This window comes from Perca fluviatilis, chromosome 17, assembly GCF_010015445.1.
Source record: "Perca fluviatilis chromosome 17, GENO_Pfluv_1.0, whole genome shotgun sequence".
In the NCBI taxonomy this organism is placed as follows: Eukaryota; Metazoa; Chordata; class Actinopteri; order Perciformes; family Percidae; genus Perca; species Perca fluviatilis.
Window position 1 is genome coordinate 9,185,114 of NC_053128.1, and position 22,666 is coordinate 9,207,779.

Sequence of the window (22,666 nt, forward strand, 5' to 3'; positions counted from 1 at the left end):
TAAACATGTAATTCCAAAGCCAGAGCTATGAACTTCAGTGTATGTTGATGGCTTTGAACCCTCACAATCCACATGCCCTGTATTAGTCAGGATTACTTTATTTTGTAAATTCTAGTACTGTCATATCTTTTAAGATAATTATCAAGAAAAAATGCCAAACATGTTTGTTGTACATCGAATCGCTTAATACTTTAGGTAGAACAAAAGAAGCAATGTAAAGACATCATCATTTTAGAGACCAGCCAATTTATAAAGTAATTAGAAGAATAGTCAACTATCTGCAGCCCTACTCATGTGCTTGATCCTAAAGTTTTTATTCTCCTAAATTATGTTTGTAGAAATGTGGATTTCCTTGCATATACAGTACGTGTGTATGTCAGAATGACAGGGCGAGAGAGAGCATGACAGAGCTTGGGTTTGATTGTTTTTTGTTTTTTTTTACCACTAGTGAATCCAGTTTGTCTGAGGGCTTTCAGTTTTATAAATAGTTATAAGCAACCGAGTGTTTCCACTCGGGTCCCTAGAGACGCCTCTTTCATAGAACTTGTCAAACAATGGCTTTTTACTGGCAAGCTGAGACAAAAACAAATAGGTGGAAAAAAATGATCCATCATTTTGACACTTCTCCATGACTCTGTCGATCCACCAGGGTCCATGTCGTATTCTATTTAAAGGATGCAAGAGTTGCTTATTAAATGACTTTACCCTATGTGGAATTTCCATGTCCTAGCAAAGCGTAGGTGTTGATAAAGGTTGAGTATTGTTTGAACTTTTTTTAAGGCTTCTAATTAACAAATTACCCCTTTCCCTCAACTGAGAGTGTTTCCTTACACTAAACAGACTTCAGCTTAATTCGGATTCATGTTTCTGCCCACCGGAGACAAACGTAGGTCCAATATTCTAGCTGTGTTTTTGTCCACCAACTTCAAAGGGAAATGTCTGCTAAATGCTTCACTATGTTGACAGTACAGGTAGCGTACAGTGGGTTTATCGGGGCGTATTTGCTGAAAACATCTGGCTGCCGCTGCTGGGAAACTGCGCTGCTGAGATTATAGAGTAAATCGGCCAAAACAATGAGCTGAACGATGCTAACTGCACTTAAGTGATAATTGTCTCGACACTATAGCAACATCTTTTTATATTACATGCAAATTATCTGATGCATTGTTTATACAAAAATATTAATAAGAGCAGCATCTTTTATTAGTGCCTTTGTTCTAATCGGCCTTTTAAGACTTTGTTTTGTGAATTCCCAGAAGTTAGAAGTGTTTGACCTAGAACAATGCAAAGGCCGGAAATGGAAATTTGAAGAGGCATTAAAGGGGAATTCCACCGATTTTACACATCAAAGACTGTTTACAGTTGTTGAAGAGTATAATTACTGCATATGTGAAAAAAGTAGTATAAAGCCTTTTGTGGTTCCAGCAAGAGTGGTGTGAAATCTGATATTGTTTAGTGATGTCACTTGAGTCAGTCAATTTACAAACATTAGCTGCTACTAGCATATATTGTGGAAATTTGTCCAAATGAAGCCCTAAGGCCTGTCAAATCTGACTCCTATTTATTAATTCCCGCGCCTTCTTTGATTGGACTTAAGTTTACCCAAAACGCAAGGATCAATCTGAGACGAAGAGTTCAGTTAAGCAGAGTTTACTGAGTCCAGCATAAAAGTTACAACACAATTGTGGGTTCGCAAACCTAGTCTAAGTTTCCCTAGCGACAGACATGAAGTCGAAGCTCGGTCCACCACAGTCTCTGTCCGAGTTAGCTTCGATCTGAGCTTTCCCTGTGTTCTTATTCTCTCCTCACAGGGCGGTGTCTTGCTGCCTCTCGGCAGAGACGCTATCTTCACCTAACACATGCTCAGGCTGAGGCCTCTGTCTGGTGCAACTTCCTAACTGTCTTTCCTGTTTTTCTGCTTATCTGTCTGGTACACAATGCACCTTCTGTTCATCAGAGTTCACCTGGAGTACAGCCACTTCTTCAATGACTGCACACAGCCCTTTTTGCAACACAATGCAATTTTAACTGTCAGCAACTATAATTCTACACATAACACACCTGAATCTCTGACCAAACTGTCAATAGTGACTTGCATTGTGGGTAATTTAGGTGCCAGGTTTTGACAAGGAAGAAGAAAGTGTGGAATAAAAAAAGATGACATTGCTGGTCCTGTTGAATCAATTTTTTTTTAACTGTATAATAATTAATGAATTACTTTTTGTGGCAGACCAACTATACCTGACAGTTTACCATCTTATAATATTGGTATGGCTGACATGTTGGCTAACGGTTTCAAATTGTTTGGAGTTGTGTTTGTGTCCACCTGATGAGTGTAAGTTTAATATTCTTCCTTTAGCTCTGGTTAAGTCTCCACCATCTGTTTTTAGCTCATTAGCTCATTATGTTTGATTTTTAGTAGTCGCTAACTTTATCCGTCTGCCATTTGGTGCTGGGCAAGTGGTGTACACGGACTTTATTGGACCTTTTTCACTGAAAACAGCTGCTGTTGAAAACATCCCTGAGGAGAGTGATGAGACTGAATCAAACAGGCTGATCTCACATCTGCATCTCAGTAGAGCTGCAGATGTGTTTCTTTGGGTTCATCACTACATTACACATTACACTACATTTTACCTTGCATGTCATTTGATTCTAGGTTTATATTGTTTTAGGGAATATTAAAGCCAGTAGTTGTCTTTTAAGACAGCTCTTTCCTCTCTGACTCTCTATTTTTAATAATAATAATACATTTTATTTATGTAGCATTTTAAAAGATCCGGTCCATGGACCAGGTCACAGAGGTGAGGAGGGCTTTGTGGGTAATGTGGGGAATGTTGAACTGGTTTCCTTGTTATATGGGGAGCCAGTGGGGGATTTGAAGGACTGGGGGGATGTGATCTCTGGTGCGGGAGTGCGTGAGCAGACAGGCTGCTGAATTTTGGATCTATTGTAGTAGGGCTGAAACGATTCCTCGAATAATTCGATTAAAAAAAATCGATGCAAAACGACCTCGAAGCTTCGTTAAATCAATGTTACCAACGTTGTATCGCTGACGGACTGTGTTTCCGCATGGATCATTATTACTGTCGCACACCAGACGCTTCTGCTGCTAGCGACACATGCTAGAGCATAAATAGCGAGGGGCTAAGAGAAGAGACAGGCTGGAGAAAACGACAGAAAGTGTCCAAAGTTTGGAAACAGTTCAAACGTAATTAAAACGAAAACTCTGTACAGTATGTCTACTGCAAAATCGAACTAGCTTACCACAATAATAGTACGACGTCAGTGCTTCAGCGTCTCAACAGAAAACATTGAGTCTAACTTAATCATCCATTCCACGAAGAGGACCGACAAAGTCAGAGTCGTATGGACGATGAAACTACACCAAAAACGGAGACAAGAAAATAAGTAGTGGTGACCACAATTTGATCTAAAGAGCCGACGCGTTGATCCCTTCGGAAAAACAGCTGATTGTTGCGCACCTCTCTCTCTCTCCAAGGAGAAACTGCTGATCAACGATCTACTAGCATAAGTGTAACAGAGCTGTTTAGCATTGTAATCAAATATATGAATGAAAATAGGTTTAGTATAACTAATATTTACATGTAGGCCTATAAACAGATTGGACTCAGGTTGAAAGTTGTAAGTTAAGTGGCACAATTTAATGTAATGTTTATGTATGTTTATTGTATGCCTTAGTTTGAGGTTGATATCATTTCAAAAAATGTTTTCTTTAAAAAAAAACAATGTAATATGGCACTTGAATGCACTTAATATGTTTACTTTTTTGAGATTTAATATTTTAAGCAATGTAGGCAATAAAAATGTAGCTTTTTCCGAAAATGTAACCAAACTATTGTTAATTATTGCTCTTCAATAAAATAAAAGTATTCTTATCAGATTACACGATTAATCGATGGAATAATCGGTAGAATACTCGATTACTAAAATAATCGATAGCTGTAGCCCTATATTGTATGTTTGTTGAGGGTTTTGGTGAATGTACCGTACAGGATACTGTTGCAGTAGTCCAGTTTTGAGGTGATGAAGGTGTGGATGAGTGTTTCAGCGGCTGGGAAGGAGGGGTGAAGATGGGCAAGGTTTTGGGAGATGGAAGAAGGCAGTTTTGGGGTTTGATCAAAGATGACACCGATGGAGCTGTGTGAATGCAGGAACAGTGGAGCCATCACTGCAGAAGGAGAAATCATGGCAGGATTTGTTGAGGGATTTCAATCAGGAGAGACTTCGTTGCAGATATGCAAATATTTATTGTAGATAAGCATAATATGAAATGTACATATAATGTACAAAGTCTTTGGGGATTAGACTCCATCATTAAAATATTTAAAGGGGTAGAGAAAAATACATATTCCCATATTGTCCCCCCCCCCCGATGGAGCCTAGACATTGGTGATGGCGGAGAGGGAACCAGGAGGCCGAACAAAGGACCCGTCTGCCGGAAAGGGAGTCCGGTTGCAGTGGATGATGACGCCTGGAGGTGGGAGGGTTGCACGTTTGCCTGAGAAGCCAGCTGATAGCAAGGAGAGAGACATTTAAAGCAGGACGTCATGCTGTGATTGGATCATGAATTTGTGGCCAATTCTGATTGGTTTACTGAAGTTTACTCTTAACAGCTGAAAAGATTTAGGGAGAGATGGTGGTGATTGCAGTAATTAGAAGTCTTCCTGAAAGAATTTGCGCTGAGCTTCATTTGAGGCAGATAAGGATTTTGTCACTTCTTTCTCTATAACCCTTTCTGGCCTCGTTGCTTACTTTGCCAGAAGCATCAGCTGGCTAAAGCTGAGGTCAGAGGTCAGGGCCAGGTCAGAGTCATCGAACTAGGATGTAGAGAGAGTCGACCGACAAAAAGTCCATTCCACTGATACCCATCTGCTTTATCTTTCAAAATTTATTAGGAAAGAGGTAGAAAGGGGTACTTTTGTGGCATGGTGTTAATAGACCTTCAAAAGGCCTTTGATACAATTCAGTATGATATCAAACAACAAACTCAAAGCTCTGGGATTTTCTCGTACATCTTTTCAGTGGTTGAGATCATACCTGGTTGGCAGAGAACAGGTGGTAGATGTGCAAGGGACCTTCTCCTCACCACTTAAATTAACTTTTGGAGTTCCACAGGGGAGTATTTTAGGACCGCTCTTTTTTTTTTGTTATATGTCAATGATATGCCATCAGCCATAGATTGTAATTTGTTTTTATTTGCAGATGACTCTGCTATTCTAGCATCTCAAAGAGAAATCAGAGGTGGAAAGGCTGCTTAGTTTAGAACTCCTTAACCTCAGTGCTTGGTTAACAAACAACAAGCTGTCTCTCCACCTTGGCAAAACCGAGTCGATTCTTTTTGGGTCCAGAGATAAACTGAAAAAGTTTATGGGGTTTAGGGTAGTCGTAGGTGATGTTGAAATTACGGCCAAGGAAGCGGTCACTTACTTGGGCTGTATACTGGACAACAAACTATCAGGGGACTTTACGGCCCGAAGAATTATCTCAAAGGAAAGCCAAAGGACTAAGTTCCTGGCAAGAATATCCAGCCTCTTTAGTTAGTAACACCTTGACAATCCTGGCTGATGCTCTTGTTCAATGCCATCTTGACTATGCCCGTACGTCATGGTACACGGGCACTACTAAAGGCCTCAAAGACAAGCTACAGATCTGTCAAAATAAACTGATCAGAGTGATCCTTAAACTCCATCTTAGAACTCCTCTTCTTCCTGACCATTTCTCTAGTCTTAGGTGGCTCAGAGTGGAGGAGAGGGTTTCCCAACTTAAACTGTGTTTAGTTTATAAGGCACCCAAGTATTTATGTAATTACTTTTCTAAAATTAGTGATACGCACAGCTATTCCACCAGGGGGAGTTCCACAGATTACAGGCCCTGCCGTTTTAAGAGCTGTATGGGAAAGTACTCTTTCCTATACTCGACAGCTGTCTTGTGGACAACCTTAAACTGTTGAGCTCCTCCTACTTTCATTTTAAATCTTCAATAAAAATGTTTAAACAAAATCAAAAGGTCCTTGAAGTAGTAGGAATATTGTCTGTTTGGGTGACTGCTTGTCTGTCTGGGAACTTAGCCCTTGTTTTTTTTATGTATTATTTAGTTATTTCTTTTCTTTCTATTGTGTTTTTATTTGTTTTACTTGATTATTAGTTGACCCCTTTCCCCTTTGTCCTCAATGTTTTAGTCATTAGCTAGTTAATGTGTTGTTATTCCCCTTTCATCTTAAGGACCACAATGGAAACAAGCCTTTGGCCTCTATTGTGTTTTTATCCTTTTGAACACCTCTTGTTGATTGTTGTTCAGTGCATAGTGTGTGGACGAAAAGCTGATATAATTCCTTAGCTGTCAAAGCCAGAATCAATCGTTCTATATGTTACATTCCTGTCATGTTCACATCTTTAGCCAAAAACACGTTCTCGTGCCAGCAAGCGTCACATTCCATCATTGATCTCAATACTGTTCACTTAGTTTGGCCCTTCTTCTGCTCTAAATGTTGCTCCTTTGGAAAACAAGATTGCACAATACAACAAATCTGCCAGGTTTCCTAGCAACCAAGAGGGCTATAAGCAGGTAGATGTGTTGACAGACCTCTTCAACTCTCTTTAAATATCTGCTGTAGCCAGCCAAGAAGCTCCAGTAAGGCCCAGCAGCAGATGAGTGAACCATGTCAAGTTGTCAGTTTCTATTTGTGATTTTGTACAGTATTTTGCCAGCGTGCGAATGGAAATCCTGCTGGGTTTGGCTCCAACACGATGGTTCTGCTGAACAGGATAGTTACAGTTCTCTCAGGTCTCTCCAACTGTGTCTGCAGAGCTCTGTGATTAGTGGCTGTCGGGCTTTATGATCATAGCAGAGACAGAGAAAAGTAAATCATGTAAGCAGTGTTGATGATATTGTAATATAATGTAATATTCCCTTAATTATAGTGCTGAAAGATGGCCAGATACCATCTGGTACTGTAGAAAGGCAGTCATGCAGTCTCCCAGCTTCATATTTTTTCAGTTCTGTTTTGTCAGTATCATGTGCATTGGTGTATGCATCAGAGGTGATGATGATGATGATGGTAGGAGGAAGAAGAAAATGAAGTTTTAAAAAGCAAGGTTGGTGCTTTAGAGCATTCTTTAGTGTTTGTAGCCTGTATTTGTTTACATTTTGCCAAATTGGCTTCATTAAAAGTATGCAGAATTAGCTCATAGCAGTTCCTGTTTGCAATGTGACCATGGATATACAGACAACTATCACTGTATTACCTTGATACAGTTTTTTTTTTTTTTTTTTTTTAAAACCCAAGGATTCTTAGGCAAGTTCTGGAGTAATAAGAAGTGTCTTTTGTTTTATTATTTCTAAGCAGATTTATGGATGTCTCTCTATCACCGCACCCCTCTCAACTCTCCCTCACAGTTTGGAAAGCTCTGCTTTAGAGAAACCGTTGAAATACTTCAGTAAAGTGAGCTATTTTTGAAAGGCCAACACAAGTAATTAACAGTCCCATGAAACACTTTGAGGTCTTTTTTTTCACGCTTGGAGCTCTTCAACCAAAGCGTTGGCATTGTAGGAAGATGACACACTTCAACATGAACATGTCAGCGCAGCAACAGAAGGGACAGTACACTGTAATGAAGAAAAGACTAATATTAAAACGATCCCAAACAATCCATCTGGTGGGATAGATTCTGGGGCTAAAACACATTTTTCTGGGGGTTGCTCTGAGTTGCGTGCTGACTGATCAAAGACTCAACATGGAGAACACAAGATTTTGTGCAAACTATTTGCTAAATGAAAACACAATTACGAGGAAACATGCATTGTGTTTGCTGTAAAAAAGAAAAGAAAAAATGATGAAAGAGCATCTGTAGAAATGCCATGCTTTGGTTTTTAAATGAACAAGAAGTTCTGTACACTGTCAAGCCTTTCTTTTATGCATATTACCATAGATTGATCAGTAACTTTTCATCTGCTTGGCAATGTTCATAACTGTTTCCAATATAAAATCAAGTAATTACAGACAAGTGAGAAGGCCCTCAAATCATGGAGTACAAGAGGAAGTGGGTTGTTGAAAAGAGGGGAGTCTCAGATAAAAGAGAAGGAGGATTTAGAAGGAGATGGAAACAGAAGAAAGGAAGAGTTCTTGCTCTAGTTGTGTCTTTCTTTTTGTCCCCAAGAGGCGCGGAACAATTTTCTCAACCTGAGAAGTCCCAACACGCTCAAACTAATAATTTTCCTTTCCAAAACTGTAATTTAGTATGGGGTATCTATGCTGTGAAGATAAATCGGCTCTAGTTAAATGCTAGGTGATGGATCGTTGTCACAATACAATAGTGCTACATCAGCAACTTGCGATCACTCTCCTTTCTGTGTCTTCCCAGTGCTAACCCTCTCAATGAGGACTGTAAGGACCCTGCACTACAGGCCCTGCTCTTAAAATGCAAAGGATTACGTCTTCAGTGCAGACAGTGGAGATCTCTGGAAGCCATTATCTGGCGGGGAGGACCGAGCTGTGCCGGGAAGTTGTTCAGAATTAAAAAGAGATCATTGATTTCCCCCGCACATCTGCCCCGCAGTTTTAAAGTGCCTAAAGAGGTTCTGTTCACCCCGAATCAACCTCCCTCTGCTCTCGTTTATTTATATTGCTGTTTATGCTAGACCAGCTTTCCTTTTATTCCTAAAAGACATGAAGTAATGCTTCCTGTGACAGGGAGCTGCCCCGCTGACTTTCATGCCGAGGAGGTCTCCTCTCTCGCATGTAAATCAAGCCAACCTCAGAGAATCCTTGGTGAATATTTCCCCTCAAATGTTCTCTCAACTGTGGTTGTTTTGCTGACTCTGACCACTGCGGCTTTCCCCCCTCTTCTAATTCTCCTCCAGAGGTTTCTTTTATTTTAGGTCTAGTTGTGTGCAGGCTCCCTCCAACCCAAATCCATCCTGTGTGTGAAGGCAGCTGGGATTCCCTCACACCATCCCTGTCCCTGTTTTCCTTCGTTCTGCTTCCCTCAGCTGAACGGATTTCTAGTTACCCGTGATGTTGCGGTTAGCGTCATATCTCAATAGCTCGCTGCGATCAGATGTTCACTCTCTCATTTAATCTATGGTTAGCGGAGTGGTGTCAAACAGTTTGGACTTTGAGGATTTAATGTGCTATAACATGTCGTGATGCTCTGACTGGTTGTGGGTGAAAGTAATATAATGTATTTATTAGTTAAAAGACTTTGGGTTGTTTTGAAATATAAATTGTCCCAGATTTGAAGACTTTACAGTTGTCTTTGTTTCCCTGTAAATGTGTTCTTGTCTCGCTTTTTCTCACGTTCACAGAGGCCACCCTGAGGGCTAATGGGCTGGGCTTCTGTACATACGCTAGATTAGATGCATTGTCTTTACAAGATGTATGGTTGGTACAAGTGGAAGGGTGTGTACCCAGTAGGTGTGTGGGTGTGTCTGCTGGGAGCTGGATCAGCCTCCTGTGCAGAGGTCTGCCTGTGGGTAAATGTAAACAGAGCTGAAGTGCAGACAGACCCGCAGTGTCTCCTGCAGTCATGCTCCACCATGTTGGATGGTACTTGCTGCTGGGATGCCTGTTGCTGGATTTAGATGGATTGCACGTGCAGGGTCAAAGGCGCCGGGAAGGACAGGTACTGCCTGGTGTAACCCTATACACATGCTGCAATTATCAATGTAAATGTTCCCTTTGTTTTTGTTCTACACTGATGTAAAGTAGGGTGTGTAATGCTCTGCAGACCACTGTGTTGCACACAATGTGGCAATGCTTTCCATTTTACTGGGATGGGGATGTTGATCTTCTATCCGAACGGATATTTGTGTGATTAACACACTATCACACTTAGAATCACAGCTCTTAAAGATTTGTCTTTGATGTTTTAAAGTTCAAGGTTGCACCTGCTGTAGTTTTCCTGTGGGTGATGTCATGGCGAGGATTGTCCAGCTTAATAGCGTTATTCCTTTTTATATCAATTACATTCAAGTATTGTGTGCCAGATTCTTTCGTTCCTTGTTACTCAGTAATTCCAGTAAAGTTAGTCTGCAGTATCAGAGCACATGTAGTGGAGAAAGACACAACTCCTATGATTTTGGTATTCAAAAACATACAGTAGAAAAAATGCTGTGTGGAGATAAGAAAGGCTGCATTGGAAGCCAGCTAGAGGTCGCACTGCAATTTTATGGTTTGAAAATGTCAAGGTCTTTCTTTTGTCCCTGCAACATGTTTCATGATCTTATATCCCAGGACCACCACTGGTGATTTGGTGGGTGCTTTGATCCCATCCAACAGTGGCATTTCTAACATGGGTGGTCCCGCTGCAAATAAAATCCCCAATAATGACCGTGTTAATGCCGCGCTCAACCTGCTGAGCTGCTGAGCAACACAGTCACAATAGAAAGTCACACGCTCACTCGTGTGCACATGACAATTCTGGTGTGTGTGTGTGTGTGTGTGTGTGTGTGTGTGTGTGTGTGTGTGTGTGTGTGTGTGTGTGTGTGTGTGTGTGTGTACACGCACACTGCTCACTGGCTGTTTGTCTCTTCACTGTGGCCGCTTTGGTTGCTGTTTTCCTTGGGTTTGTTTTAAGTTCCTTGGAAACATTTAATAATCATAAAAAATGATTAGCAGTTCTTCACATTGTTCAGTTTTTTATTACACTTTGAAACTCCTATCCTTATTCTTGAAACATCAGACCACTGTCATCATGCTGTCTTCCAGGCCAAATTGCTTACTGCTGCTTGCAAGACCCAGCCAGTCTGCATACCTGTGTCTTGGTTAGATTTACGGACCTTGCCGTTTGATTAGCCCTTTTGTAGAAGTTAGTGTTAGTTGTCTCTCTGTGTGTGTGTGTGTGTGTGTGTGTGTGTGTGTGTGTGTGTGTGTGTGTGTGTGTGTGTGTGTGTGTGTGTGTGTGTGTGTGCTTGTGTGTGTTGATATCGCTCTAGCCTGCAGCGCTTGTGTCAGGCTGTGAGGCTGCCATAGACTTCACATTCTGTCAGCTATACATGCAGACAGACTCCTGAGGAGTGCTGATGGAAGGACACAGTGGTTTGTCATAACTATTAATCTAGTCCAGATGTGCCCTTGTCAACATCTGCCCTAATTCTAATGTACTGTGTTGTCTCACAAATATTGTTTGATAGTGGCAGATAAGTTGAGTCATTATATTCATGTTCTCGCAGCACTGGTAGACACTCATAAATACTTTTTTTAATGGAACTAATGTGATTGTCCTCACTAAGTAGGTCTTTTAAAAATATCTTTTGATTTGATTGCAGTCTGAAGTGACCAGTGCTTCATTGAAATATGATTTTTAAGGAGAAAAACAAAGAGTTTGGCAAATTTGTATAACATGCAATGATGTAACATGTAGGCTGAAATATCCAACCTATCAGTAACTAAGACAGTAAAAACAAACATGTGACAGTGTGATTGATTAGGGAGTTTCAAGTCCCTGCAAGTTGGAGCATTGGCTATCCTGAAGGTTGGAAAAAGTCAATGAAATGAGCATGGCCTTAATACTTAACCCAGTCAATTTAGTATCTTGTTTTTATAAATGTGATATATGTCGACAAATTCACCCAATTTATTGTCCGATCATGCCAACTAGGCTTTAACAAATGATTTTCAGTCATTATAATTATTGGTTATAATGTTTTTTGATTATTTTTTCTGACTCAGCGTTAAGTCTGTAAACAAAACATCTGAATTTCCCAAAGCCCAAGGTGATGTCTTCAAATTGCTTGTTTTGTCAGACAAACATTCCAATGTTAAATCTTACGTTTGAGATGCAACTTTAAGGCATATTTTCTTGATAATGTATTAAAACACATGTTCAAGTATCAAATTGTTGTCAACTGAACAATTAATTGACTAATCATTTCAGCGCTAATGAAACTACTACCCTCCCACTATGTGGCAGCATGAACTGAACTTCTGTTCTGTAGCAGCCTTTAGTATCCATGATAACTGAAGTTAGCTTGCAGATGTAATTGATGCTCATATCGGACAGTTGTTTGTGAGGTGCATTCTGCTCAGAGCATCAGAAAGAAGTTGAACATGCCTACGAGCGCAACATGGTGTGCTACTTTACTAAACTTTGTTTAGATTCTTCCCTGCAGCAAACAATATGAAAGTGTTGCAGGATGACTTCTCAGCTGAATGTGTTAACTGTCAGTCCAGCATTGATTTTGTAAAACAGCAGTGGGGCTCGTAGACAGAGAAGCACTATTCAGACAAAACAAGGCACTTAAGGTTTTTTTTTTTTTCAGCTCCTACAAAAGTGTCAAATAATTAGCAAATTCTGTACCAACAAAATTGCAACTTTGTCCACACAATTTGTCTTAAGGACTACACTACATGGCCACTTTAACTGAGGTGGAACACTGATGTTTAATTATAAGGCATGGCTCGTGTTCCCGTTGATCCCAAAGGTGTTGAATTGGGTTGAGGTCAGGCTCTGTGCAGGCCAGTCATGTTCTTCCTCACAAAACTGGGAAAACTATGTCTATAAGGACCTGGGACATGGGGTCAATAGTTTGTTCAGGGCGCTTTCCTGCTTAAACATGACAAAAGTTGGAAACGCACTATTGTCTAAATTATTGTATGCTGTAGCAAAGTTTTCACTTCATTGGAAATAAGGAACCTGAACAATAAAAAGATGAAAAGCAACCCCAGACCAAAAAAATGTGTCTGCATTATTTTGGCTATATAGTGTACTTTAAGATCACCCATTAAGGATAGAACAGGTTTACATTTTAACTTGGCTTTCAGGGGCCTGAGGGTTTGAACACTGATAAAGCACATACGCATGACCATGAAAGCTTTCAATTCAAGTAGGAAAATAAATCAAGAGTTCTCGTCTGACATGAGCATTATGGGAGCATTAAAATTGTTTTGTCTGTTAATCAGCCTGCAGCCATGCATACTGACACAGACTGATCCACTTGATACCCTGACTGTCATTCGTTCACCTATGGATCACACACTCACATTGAGCCTCCACTCAGACTGTGTGTAGTTAGGATACCAAGGCCTGAACAACACACATTAAATGGGCACAGTGTCCTTGCTTGCTTCAGCCTGATACTGCAGAGCAGATCGTCAGAAAACGAGCATAAATATTGTCTTGGCACATAATATAATGGTTTATAGAGTTACTCACTGAGATTATTAAAGTTTTATTTGACAAGATAACTACTCGGATGCATGCTATGCAGCGCCTGCTCAGTAGCCTGGCATAGCCAGACTAATTCCAAATGTGTATTAGTCTGGAACCTCTCACTTCATGTTCAATTCCAAGAGGCGTTATCAATGAGTACCTTTGGAAGCAATTAAATAGATCTACAATCAATCACAGCAACAAAAGGTGACCTACAACCAATCACCGCAACAAAACGACATAGCTCTAAGCGACACATGAAAGTTGGGTCGGTGCTCACACTTTTTTGTTAAGCAAAACAAAAAGGCAACTGGGTCACAAACTTTCTCAAATGACAGCTAAAAAGTACACTAAAATGTCTTTCTGAAAACATTTTAGTTGTGAAATAGGCTATACAGTAATATAGTCTTGATTCGTATTTGATCAGCAACGCGTAGTTTGACAGTTTGATCTAAGTTTCATGAGCCTGGTGCGTTGTGCTGGACGGAGAATTCCGGTTATGTTCTGTAACTGCTTTCAAGCATGACGCTCCTCTGTCAGTCATCCGTCTTCAACCCGCACCGTGATTCCGCCACGATTGAACGTATCTGCCAGAGGAAATGAAACATGAGCTGGAAAATGTGTCCGTTTTCCAGGCTACCTGCTCTGTAGAGTATCTTTAAAGATAAAACTGAATGACCAAATCAATCAATCTTTATTTATAGCACCTTTCAAACATAACAAAATGCAATTCAAAGTGCTGAACAGTGATTGAAAAACATCAGACAAGAAAAAGGAATAAGAAGAAATAAAATGGAAATGGATTTACAAACTAATGAACACCAAGATAAATAAAAAAAGAATATAATATATTCAACAGCAAAAAAAAATCAATCATAATATGAAACCGTATGAATCGTTGTAAAAATAATTAAGACAACTAGAACTGCAAGCAGTTATAACTGGGTCCAAGCCTCCCGGCGCCAGTTGCCCCGGACGCGAGTCGCCCCTGACGACAAGTGTGCGAAAGCGGGACCCAAAGCGGGACCCAAAGCGGGACCCAAAGCGGGACCCAAAGCGGGACGGTGGGGAGGCAGACATCGTGAAATATATCGAGAGGCGTGGGCCGCAAGGTCTGCGGTACGTTGCCATTGCAAATATCCCATTAACGTTGATTGAGTAAAAGGGCCAAAACTTTTCTATGTTGACTATGGCGCCCCCTAAAGGCCGATCTGCGCCAAGTTTGGTAAAGAGCCTCAGAGTGGCAAGTCAAACAATAATCTCAAGTTTTGTGATGATAGCATTTACTGCGGCAAAGAGATTGCCATGGCAAATTTCTCATTTAAATGCATCGTGTCATTTGCCAAAACGCGTCTACGTTCATTATAGTGCCCCCTAACGGCCGATTCCTCACGAAATTTGGTACGGAGCGTCGGAGTGGGATGTCGAAGAATAATACAAAGTAGTCGCAATGTTTGTTTTTGTAGCTAGCTACGCAAATTTGTTTGTTGTTTGTATCGGATAAAAATTGTGCAAATTACCCACGAACAACCAATTCTTTTGATAACTTTTTGTCAGGTCGGTCTGGAGATGCTACTTGCCAAGTTTCGTGCAGATCGGTCGCACGGTGTAGGAGGAGTTCGAAAAAGTAGGTTTACGATAAATGGCCATTTTTCGCGTATAAAAGTATAGGCGGAAATGGGCGTGGCCTATATCAGGAGATTCAGCTGAGTTCAGGGAACGCGTGAATATGTGTATTTTTAATGTGCGTTGTACGGTTTGGGAGTTATAAGGCCAAACACATTTTTTCTGCTATAGCGCCACCTAGTGGCTGAAGTTTTGTGTCCAAGGTCCTTGCAGGGATCCGGACCAGTCCTAAAAATGGTACCCCCTCCCCCCACCACCTTGTACAGTTTTGGCTTTAGCATCAGTTTTATCAACGGAATAATAATCCTTACGAAAATAATAGGGTTCCACAGCTCCGCTCCCTAGAAATTATAAGACGAATATAAACACCTAAAACAGTTAAATTACAAAATTATATGGAGCCTTTAATTGTGCAGTTTGACGCCACTGTCACAAAGATACTGACTTTTGACATTGGGTTAATGTTGATGACAGCTCATGGTGTTGCCCCCATTCTCAATACACTAACATATGGTTCAAATTCTGTCCGACCTCTGTCATTTGCAGTAAGTCAGAGGTGTCATGTTGACATAACTGTTAACATACATAGTGTAGAGCGGATCAGTTCTGAATGTGTTAGCTGAAATCTCAGTGGCTAACTATCCTCCCAGGTCCTTAAAATGTATTTAGACTTGAGTGGTAGGGGATTACAGCATAGTAACGGAGTCTAAGCACACCTCAGGGGCCTCTTTAGCTGCATAGGCAACCCCATACCTGTTTACCTCCTCAAATATGTAACTACACCCTGGGGCCATTGGTCAGCTTTAGCTGCTTGTGTTTTCTCCAACGAGGTTCTGATGCCTTGAAGAAAGGTTTAATAATAAAGCTTCCGATACACTGGCTCTTTCACTTCCCAAAATGCCACTCAATAGCATCTTATATTAGCCCTTCGCTCAGCTTTATAAGTCCATGCTTCCAATTTGAAATGCAGGTTTTTTTGTCTCAAGCTTAACTCAAGATAACCCTGTTGACATCATGAGGGTTTGATCTCTGGCTCCTCCTGACCCCAATTTCCTCCTTCTGGAAAGCTCCCTTCAGAGCGTTTCTACTTTACATTCTACAGCTAGTTTAGCTAACGTCTAATGCTGTGTTGGTATCAGTGAGTAAAATTAATTGTTGAACTTTAAGTGAATCAATTCTTCTACTAGAGGCATCCACATTGGGACTGTCAATACACCTTGACGCCGAGGCATAAATCCAGCCTTACTTTCAGAATCACCGCACTGGGTTCCTACTTTTTCCACTTGGCCCTGTCCAAGCCAGCCTACTTCCCATTGCACAGATGTGCTAGTAGGCCTGGCTAATGGGACTGAGCCTGCCAGTCTGCATTCACAGTCCATACTGTGAATCGGAGCTATTTCAGTAATGAGCTTTAATGTCATACTGTGATATTTAATCTTTCTTTGGACATTTGACAGCTATTGGCTCCTGACTGACTTGCCAATGTGTCATAGTACTCCAACTAAGTATGTCCTGGGCTGGTGTTCATAGGGATATCTCACAGACTGGGGGGGGGGATAAGCTGAAGGGACGGTGTTGACCAGAGGAGATCTAGTGTCAGCTTATCGACCGGGGCCGGCTGCCTGACTGTGTCCTGGTACAAGACCGAAAGAAAGGGCCTTTGTTTTCAAATGGGGCGCAGTGTTTGCTCTCTTGCCTATCTCAGCCCCTCGTTATACCCAGCCAGTCCTCCACCAAGGCCTGGGTTTCACTGCCAGTACTGTACTTAAGACTGACTATTGTTCTAATGTTTCAGATTTGATAAATGAAAGCCAGGTTCAACTGATAATTTCTGGGAAACGTTTGGGCACATTATTCCTTCTGATAACACAATCAGAGCATGGTCAATTGATTTTTGCCCTAACAAATGCCTGTAACCTGAGATCCCCTCTATAATAACTGTACTAATTCATAAAATGTGTTACCTTTATATATTTATCATGTTTTCAGCTCTCTGTGCTTGCCCAATGGCAACTTTTGTTTAGCGCTCAAAGATAGATTGTAGGGTCAGAATTTGGAGTTCCACAGATGCAGAAACATTGTTGCTGACCAAATGTACTGTATACACAGGGCCCAAAATTAGCACCATCTACTAGCCAAATGCTAGTAAAATATGCAAGTGGCTGGTAGATGTTCTTTACTCACCAGCCAAAAAACAATGGTAATCTATTGAGCGGCTGGTAAAATTTGAACATTCACTAGCCAGTTGGCTGGTGGACAAATAAGTTTTGGACCCTGTGTATACTCTATCCATTAACAATTGTATTCATTTAGCAGGATTTATTCAGATGAGATGTTAGAAAACATTTATCACGCCATCATTGTACCGCCATCAGGATACACTTCCCCTTAGTTTACTATAAAGCCATGAACAGTCTGCACACCTCAACCCTAATAAAGCACACGTTGAATAAGGTTAGGGATGCACCGATACTGATGCTAGTACTTCATAGTCATAAAATTACTCTGATAGTACCACACCCGATACCACCTCATAGCAACGTGACAATAACTTCTCTATCAAGCAGGTACAGGCAACGGAAGAGGAGCAATGGCATCCGTTTGGAGATTTTGGGCTGTAAAAAAATAACCAAGGGCCATCAAACTAAATGTACTGCCCTTTGGTCCCTTCCCCTGAAAGGCCTCTCTCACTGCACCACTGTTCCCCAAGGCTGTGTGTGTGTGTGTGTGTGTGTGTGTGTGTGTGTGTGTGTGTGTGTGTGTGTGTGTGTGTGTGTGTGTGTGTGTGTGTGTGTGTGTGTGTGTGTGTGTGTGTGTGTGTGTGTGTGTGTGTGTGTGTGTGTGTGTGTGTGTGTGTGTGTGTGTGTGTGTGTGTGAGTTGACAAACGAGGGAAATGCCCGGGTCGTAGTGTTTTGCATGTTGTCGATTTTGTGGTGTTTTTTTTTCTCTGTCACCTCTGGATACCACATAACTTTAAACTGCTGTTTGTTTTGGGAGATTATTCATGAGAGTCGATAATAAGGTCACATTGTGACAGCTGATGTTCTTAACCAAACTGATTTACAGTGAGAACAATACAATTGTTTTATTATAAGCCAGCTTTCTTCCTATGACAAAACCTCGGTAGTGACTCAGCTGTCTTGCTGTGAAGACGAGGTGGCACAGGAGGGAGTGGAAGTAGTTCAGATTGGACTAAAACTGGAATTGTGAATGAGTCCATGATGGAGAGTTTGTTATAGGAGCAAACCTGCAGGATATATATGGGCCTTATATACAGAGTTAAGTTGAACCACACCAAGGCTTTTGATATGTGGACCTGAGCCACTATATTGCTCTTAGTGTTAAGGAGGAGGTCTTCCAGTAAGGAGCTTGTAAAAACGTTAAGCTTGTCACTTGTTTTGAGATTAATGTTAAACTTGTAGAACATCCATCTAGATAAGCAGATATGCATGCTCTAACCTGAGTACCATTACAAGGATAACAGAGGTACATAATGGCAAGTATTTCAGTGGTATTTGAGTGTTAGAAAATGTATTTTATAGTTTAGTAGAAGAGAGCTTTATTGTCAATGTCTACAATAAAACAGCAACGGTATCCCAACCACATTGTAACACAGTGAAAAATGTAGATGTGATCCCTGTGCTACGATAATGAAGGTTGAAGATCAAACGGATGCTCCAGCACTGTGGAGAGCTTCAATGCTAAAAATAAACATTGTGTGGTTTGGCTCCAACAGGCAACTCGGTGACAACCACGGAAATGTTAACCAAAGTCAAGTGTTTTGAAAAGTATTGTGATCCAAATCAGTAGTGATCTGCAGCTCAAGGATTACGGTCTTGAAAAGATGAGAAACTAATTGACTTGAAGGCAGACAAAATTATGCCAGATGTCAGTGAAGCGTTGATGATAGTTCAAAAAGTGAAGAAAGTCTGCAGCAATGTTTTTTTTTCTGAGGGTTGTACGTAGGAGACAAGTTTAGGTCTTTTAAGTAGGAATAGCATTGCTTACATAAATTATTTTCAGTCCTCCATCTTGTGTGCAGGCATGAGATGTTAAAGCTTACTATTTCTGTATTCTGAATAGCGATTTGTTATATTGTGGATCACAGATTATTTCTTTTACTATTACAAAGTTTTCTAGAGGGTGAATGGGTCCCCCCAGATTATTTGTGCTTCGCTCGTTAGTCCAAAAATGATCAACCAGAAATCTGCTGTTGAAATATCTGAAAGACTGTTCTCGAATCAGCCCTAATACTTGTTTTGTTTCAGAATCTGTATCTGCGGCGAGGGAGTTCTCGAGGGGACGGAACGGTGCCTTCAGGATCCAATCGGAAAGGTTCAGTAGGTCGTGGGGATGTCTTTGTAGTGGACGAGGACACAGACTTGTTGGATCCGACCTTCCACATTGGTGGACAAGTCAACCCTCGGTGGAAACCTTCCAGAAATGGACTTAAGGGAAGCCAGAAAGGAAAGCCTGAACTATCCTCTAAACATTTGGAGGAGAACATTACCACAGACAAGAAGGCTGACTCCAGTGGGAGGACGTCACCGCTTTTCCCCGGAAAACCATCCGAGGACATCGTTGACCTGGACGTCGGAGGTGCCCCCAAAAAGCCCTCAGTGGGATTTCCTGTACCTAAGATCCCTTCAGATCCCAGAACGTCCACAGACTCTGGGACATCTGCAAAGGCAGTAGTCCAGGAGGGGAGACCCATCACCAACAGTAAACAACCAGACAATGCCATTGTTACCATTGTATCCAAAGAAGAAAACCTGGTCCTGGGCTCAGATGGCAAAATGTACCGGCTCCAGAGAGGACCAATGGGCCGAATGGGTCCCCCAGGGCAGGAAGTGAGTGTCCCAATGATCTTCTTGTTGCTTTATGCCATTGTTTTAATGCTACCATATGTATCCAAGTGTAATCAGTGCATTTTTCCCCCAAGCGACAGTAGAGAAAGCAAGAAGTCCTCTTTAAGTTGCCCTGCCTGATGTAAACTAGGGGTGGAAATCACCAGAGGCCTCACGATACGATATCATCACGATACTTACGTCACAATAAGATATTATTGCGATTTTAAACATATTGGAATATTCTGCGATATATTACCTTTTTTCCAACTTCAAATTTTTCCCAATTTCAAATGATGTCCCCCAAGGAAATTGTTGTCAACATCTGTTTTATCAAAAAAGATACATTTCTCTGTTTGTTCATCTCACTTAAATTTTATTGCTGCAAAATGGGATTGTCAAGCAGACAGACTGACCAACACATATATCATAATAGATCGATACTTGGCGTCTGTGTATCGCTATAGTATTGCCACGAAAAATATCGCAATACTATACTGTATTGATTCTTTCCCCCCCACCCTTAATGTAAACTGCTCAAGGGGAAGTTATTGTTTTTGTAGTTTATATTATTGAAGTTGTTTGGATATTGATTGCCAAGGCCAAGGCTTGTTTCCCACTGATTTAACAGGACATTTGATGTATCATATCAAAACTGACTGTTGTCGGATGAGATAAAAAACTTAGGACAAGCGTTGTGAATGAAGAAAGTGTGACGTCTGTTTATGCTTTACAGCTTACAAGAGCTGTTCTCCATCAGCTGCCATCTGACTCTGATCAGGGAAGGTTACACTGCTCAAACATATGTTGATCACATGTCTTTGATGCCGCCATCTGAGCACTAAGGGAACCGCACAGTTAAGGAGTCATAGCTTTACTCAATGTGACAATCTTTCCCTCTGGCTGCCAAGTTATCTGATTGGTGCTAAGGGGTAAAGTAATTTTATACTGTCCAACCGGATGGTTTACCTGGTATAAGAGGTGGGTCATCACAGGGACTGCAGGGCAGACAGAACCAGAACCAGACTGCACATCTGGTCACGTCTGGGCCGATCTCTGGAGTCACGCTGCCATAAAATCCACAGGATCAGCACGATTACTGTGATTGAAGACGGCTGTAGGGAACATGAAGGAAGACGTCCTGTTGGCTTGGACTACAGTCCAGTTTCTCTTCTCATGTGCTGCATTTCAGATCTTTATGTAGTATTTATTCGACTTTACAAGTATGGTGTTAAACTTAATATTTTAGTAAAAAGCATGTGTTTTTAGGGCAGTACAAAAGAATGTTACTATGGCAAAGCCACAGAAAACCATCTCTTCTCTGATTGGTTGGCAGGTGCATTAAATGGTATTGGTGACTGGCCGTTGCTCAAGTGCAGTAGTAGATGTAGAACATAATGGACTCAGTGTCATGTTTTCTTCGTCTCGCATTACCAGACCTACATCCACAGCGCTGCCGAGGAGGGTCTGGCTAGTCCACACAGCATTCCGGGATGGGAGAAAAACATGCTCTGGTTTATTGGCATTTCTTTAAACCAATCACAGTTGTCTGCACCTGAACAATCCCGGAAATGAAACGTCGTCGATATAGACTAGGCATGGGCCGGTATGAGATTCTGAAGGCATGATAACCTTCAGCAAAAATATCATCATTGCAATTACAGCTTTGAAATGAATTATTTTTTAACTACTTTTTTTCTCCATTGAACACAATGTATTTTTATTTTTTATTTTTGGGGGGTCTCTGCCTTAATTTGATAGGAAAGCTGAGTTATGAAAGGGGCGAGAGATGGGGGGAAGACATGAAGGAAAACCATCACAGGTCGGGTTGGAACCCTGGACCTTCTGCGTCGAGGAATAAACCTCTGCATATGTGTGCCCGCTCTACCAACTGAGCTAACCAGCCACACAAACAAAATTTATTTTATTTTGAAACACACTGCACACTGGCAGGGAGATGGATTTTTAAACTGCACTTTCTGTCCTTGAAGACAAAAAAAACAAAAATAAACAGCTCCTACCTTAGGAACGGTGTGACGGGAAATGTTAGTTTTAAAAGTAGTTTTAAAACCGTGACTTTTTCAAACCGCGGTATACCCTGAAACCGATAACCGACCCATGCCTAATATAGACTATGATTTTCTAAGCCTCTGCTTTGTTCATTATATTTGAATATTGCAAATTTATTTCAGTAATGCTAGTGTACTTCCAATATAAGCACAAATATGTAATCGTGTTGACTTTGTTTAACGTTATGTGGCGAATTCAATCAATGGGTAACCCAGCGATGTTATCCGTGGTCAAAACAATCCTACTAAAATTAACTTTTTGAGTGTTACGTTATAACGATACTGTATGCATTAGCTTGGTGGCTGGCATGGGCAACTTGTCATAGTAGCACATCGAAGTATTAGTTTAGTTTATTTGTTTATTTGAGCAGTAATCATTCTGCTCAAAGGGAGTTGGCAGAAGCAAAAGAGCTTATAAGCCCCCCCCCCCACCCCACATAAAATAATACAATAAAATTTCTCATTTCACAATAGTACAAAAAAACATATAAATATCAAACAAACAATATAACAATCAAAACAAATACAAAACAGAACAAAAATGGATTATATACAGTTCCAATATCTGATCATGGTAAAAAATACTCCTAATGACTAATCATTTCTTCTTCTTTATACTTTTCGAAAATCTTTTGTTTGTGTCTATATTTAAAAAGGTTGATATTTGGACATTGTTTCATCTCCATCTCCAACTTATTCCACAAATGCACCCCATTAACTGTAAGGCTAAAACTTTTCAAAGTTGTACTATGTTTAAATCATCACATAATTCATAACTTCATAATTCTTGGAACCTTCCTTGTATTTGGCTTGGTAACAATTTGTGCCTTGCTTTATATAGCATCTGTATCGATTGGAACTCAACAATGTCATAAAACATCATGATCTTAGATTTTAAAAATATTGAGTTTGTGTGGTCCAAAAACCCAACTTTATGAATTAGTCGGATAG

At 40.8% G+C, this 22,666-nt stretch overlaps 1 protein-coding gene across 1 annotated transcript in view; it reads left to right on the forward strand.

The window, feature by feature from the left end:
- LOC120545851 (collagen alpha-1(V) chain-like) overlaps positions 1 to 22,666 on the forward strand; it is a 110,048-nt gene that overhangs the window by 52,412 nt on the left and 34,970 nt on the right. The window contains exon 7 of the mRNA XM_039780472.1: positions 19,068 to 19,649. Coding sequence (XP_039636406.1) covers positions 19,068 to 19,649 — 582 coding nt within the window. The remainder of the gene's footprint in view (positions 1 to 19,067; positions 19,650 to 22,666) is intronic.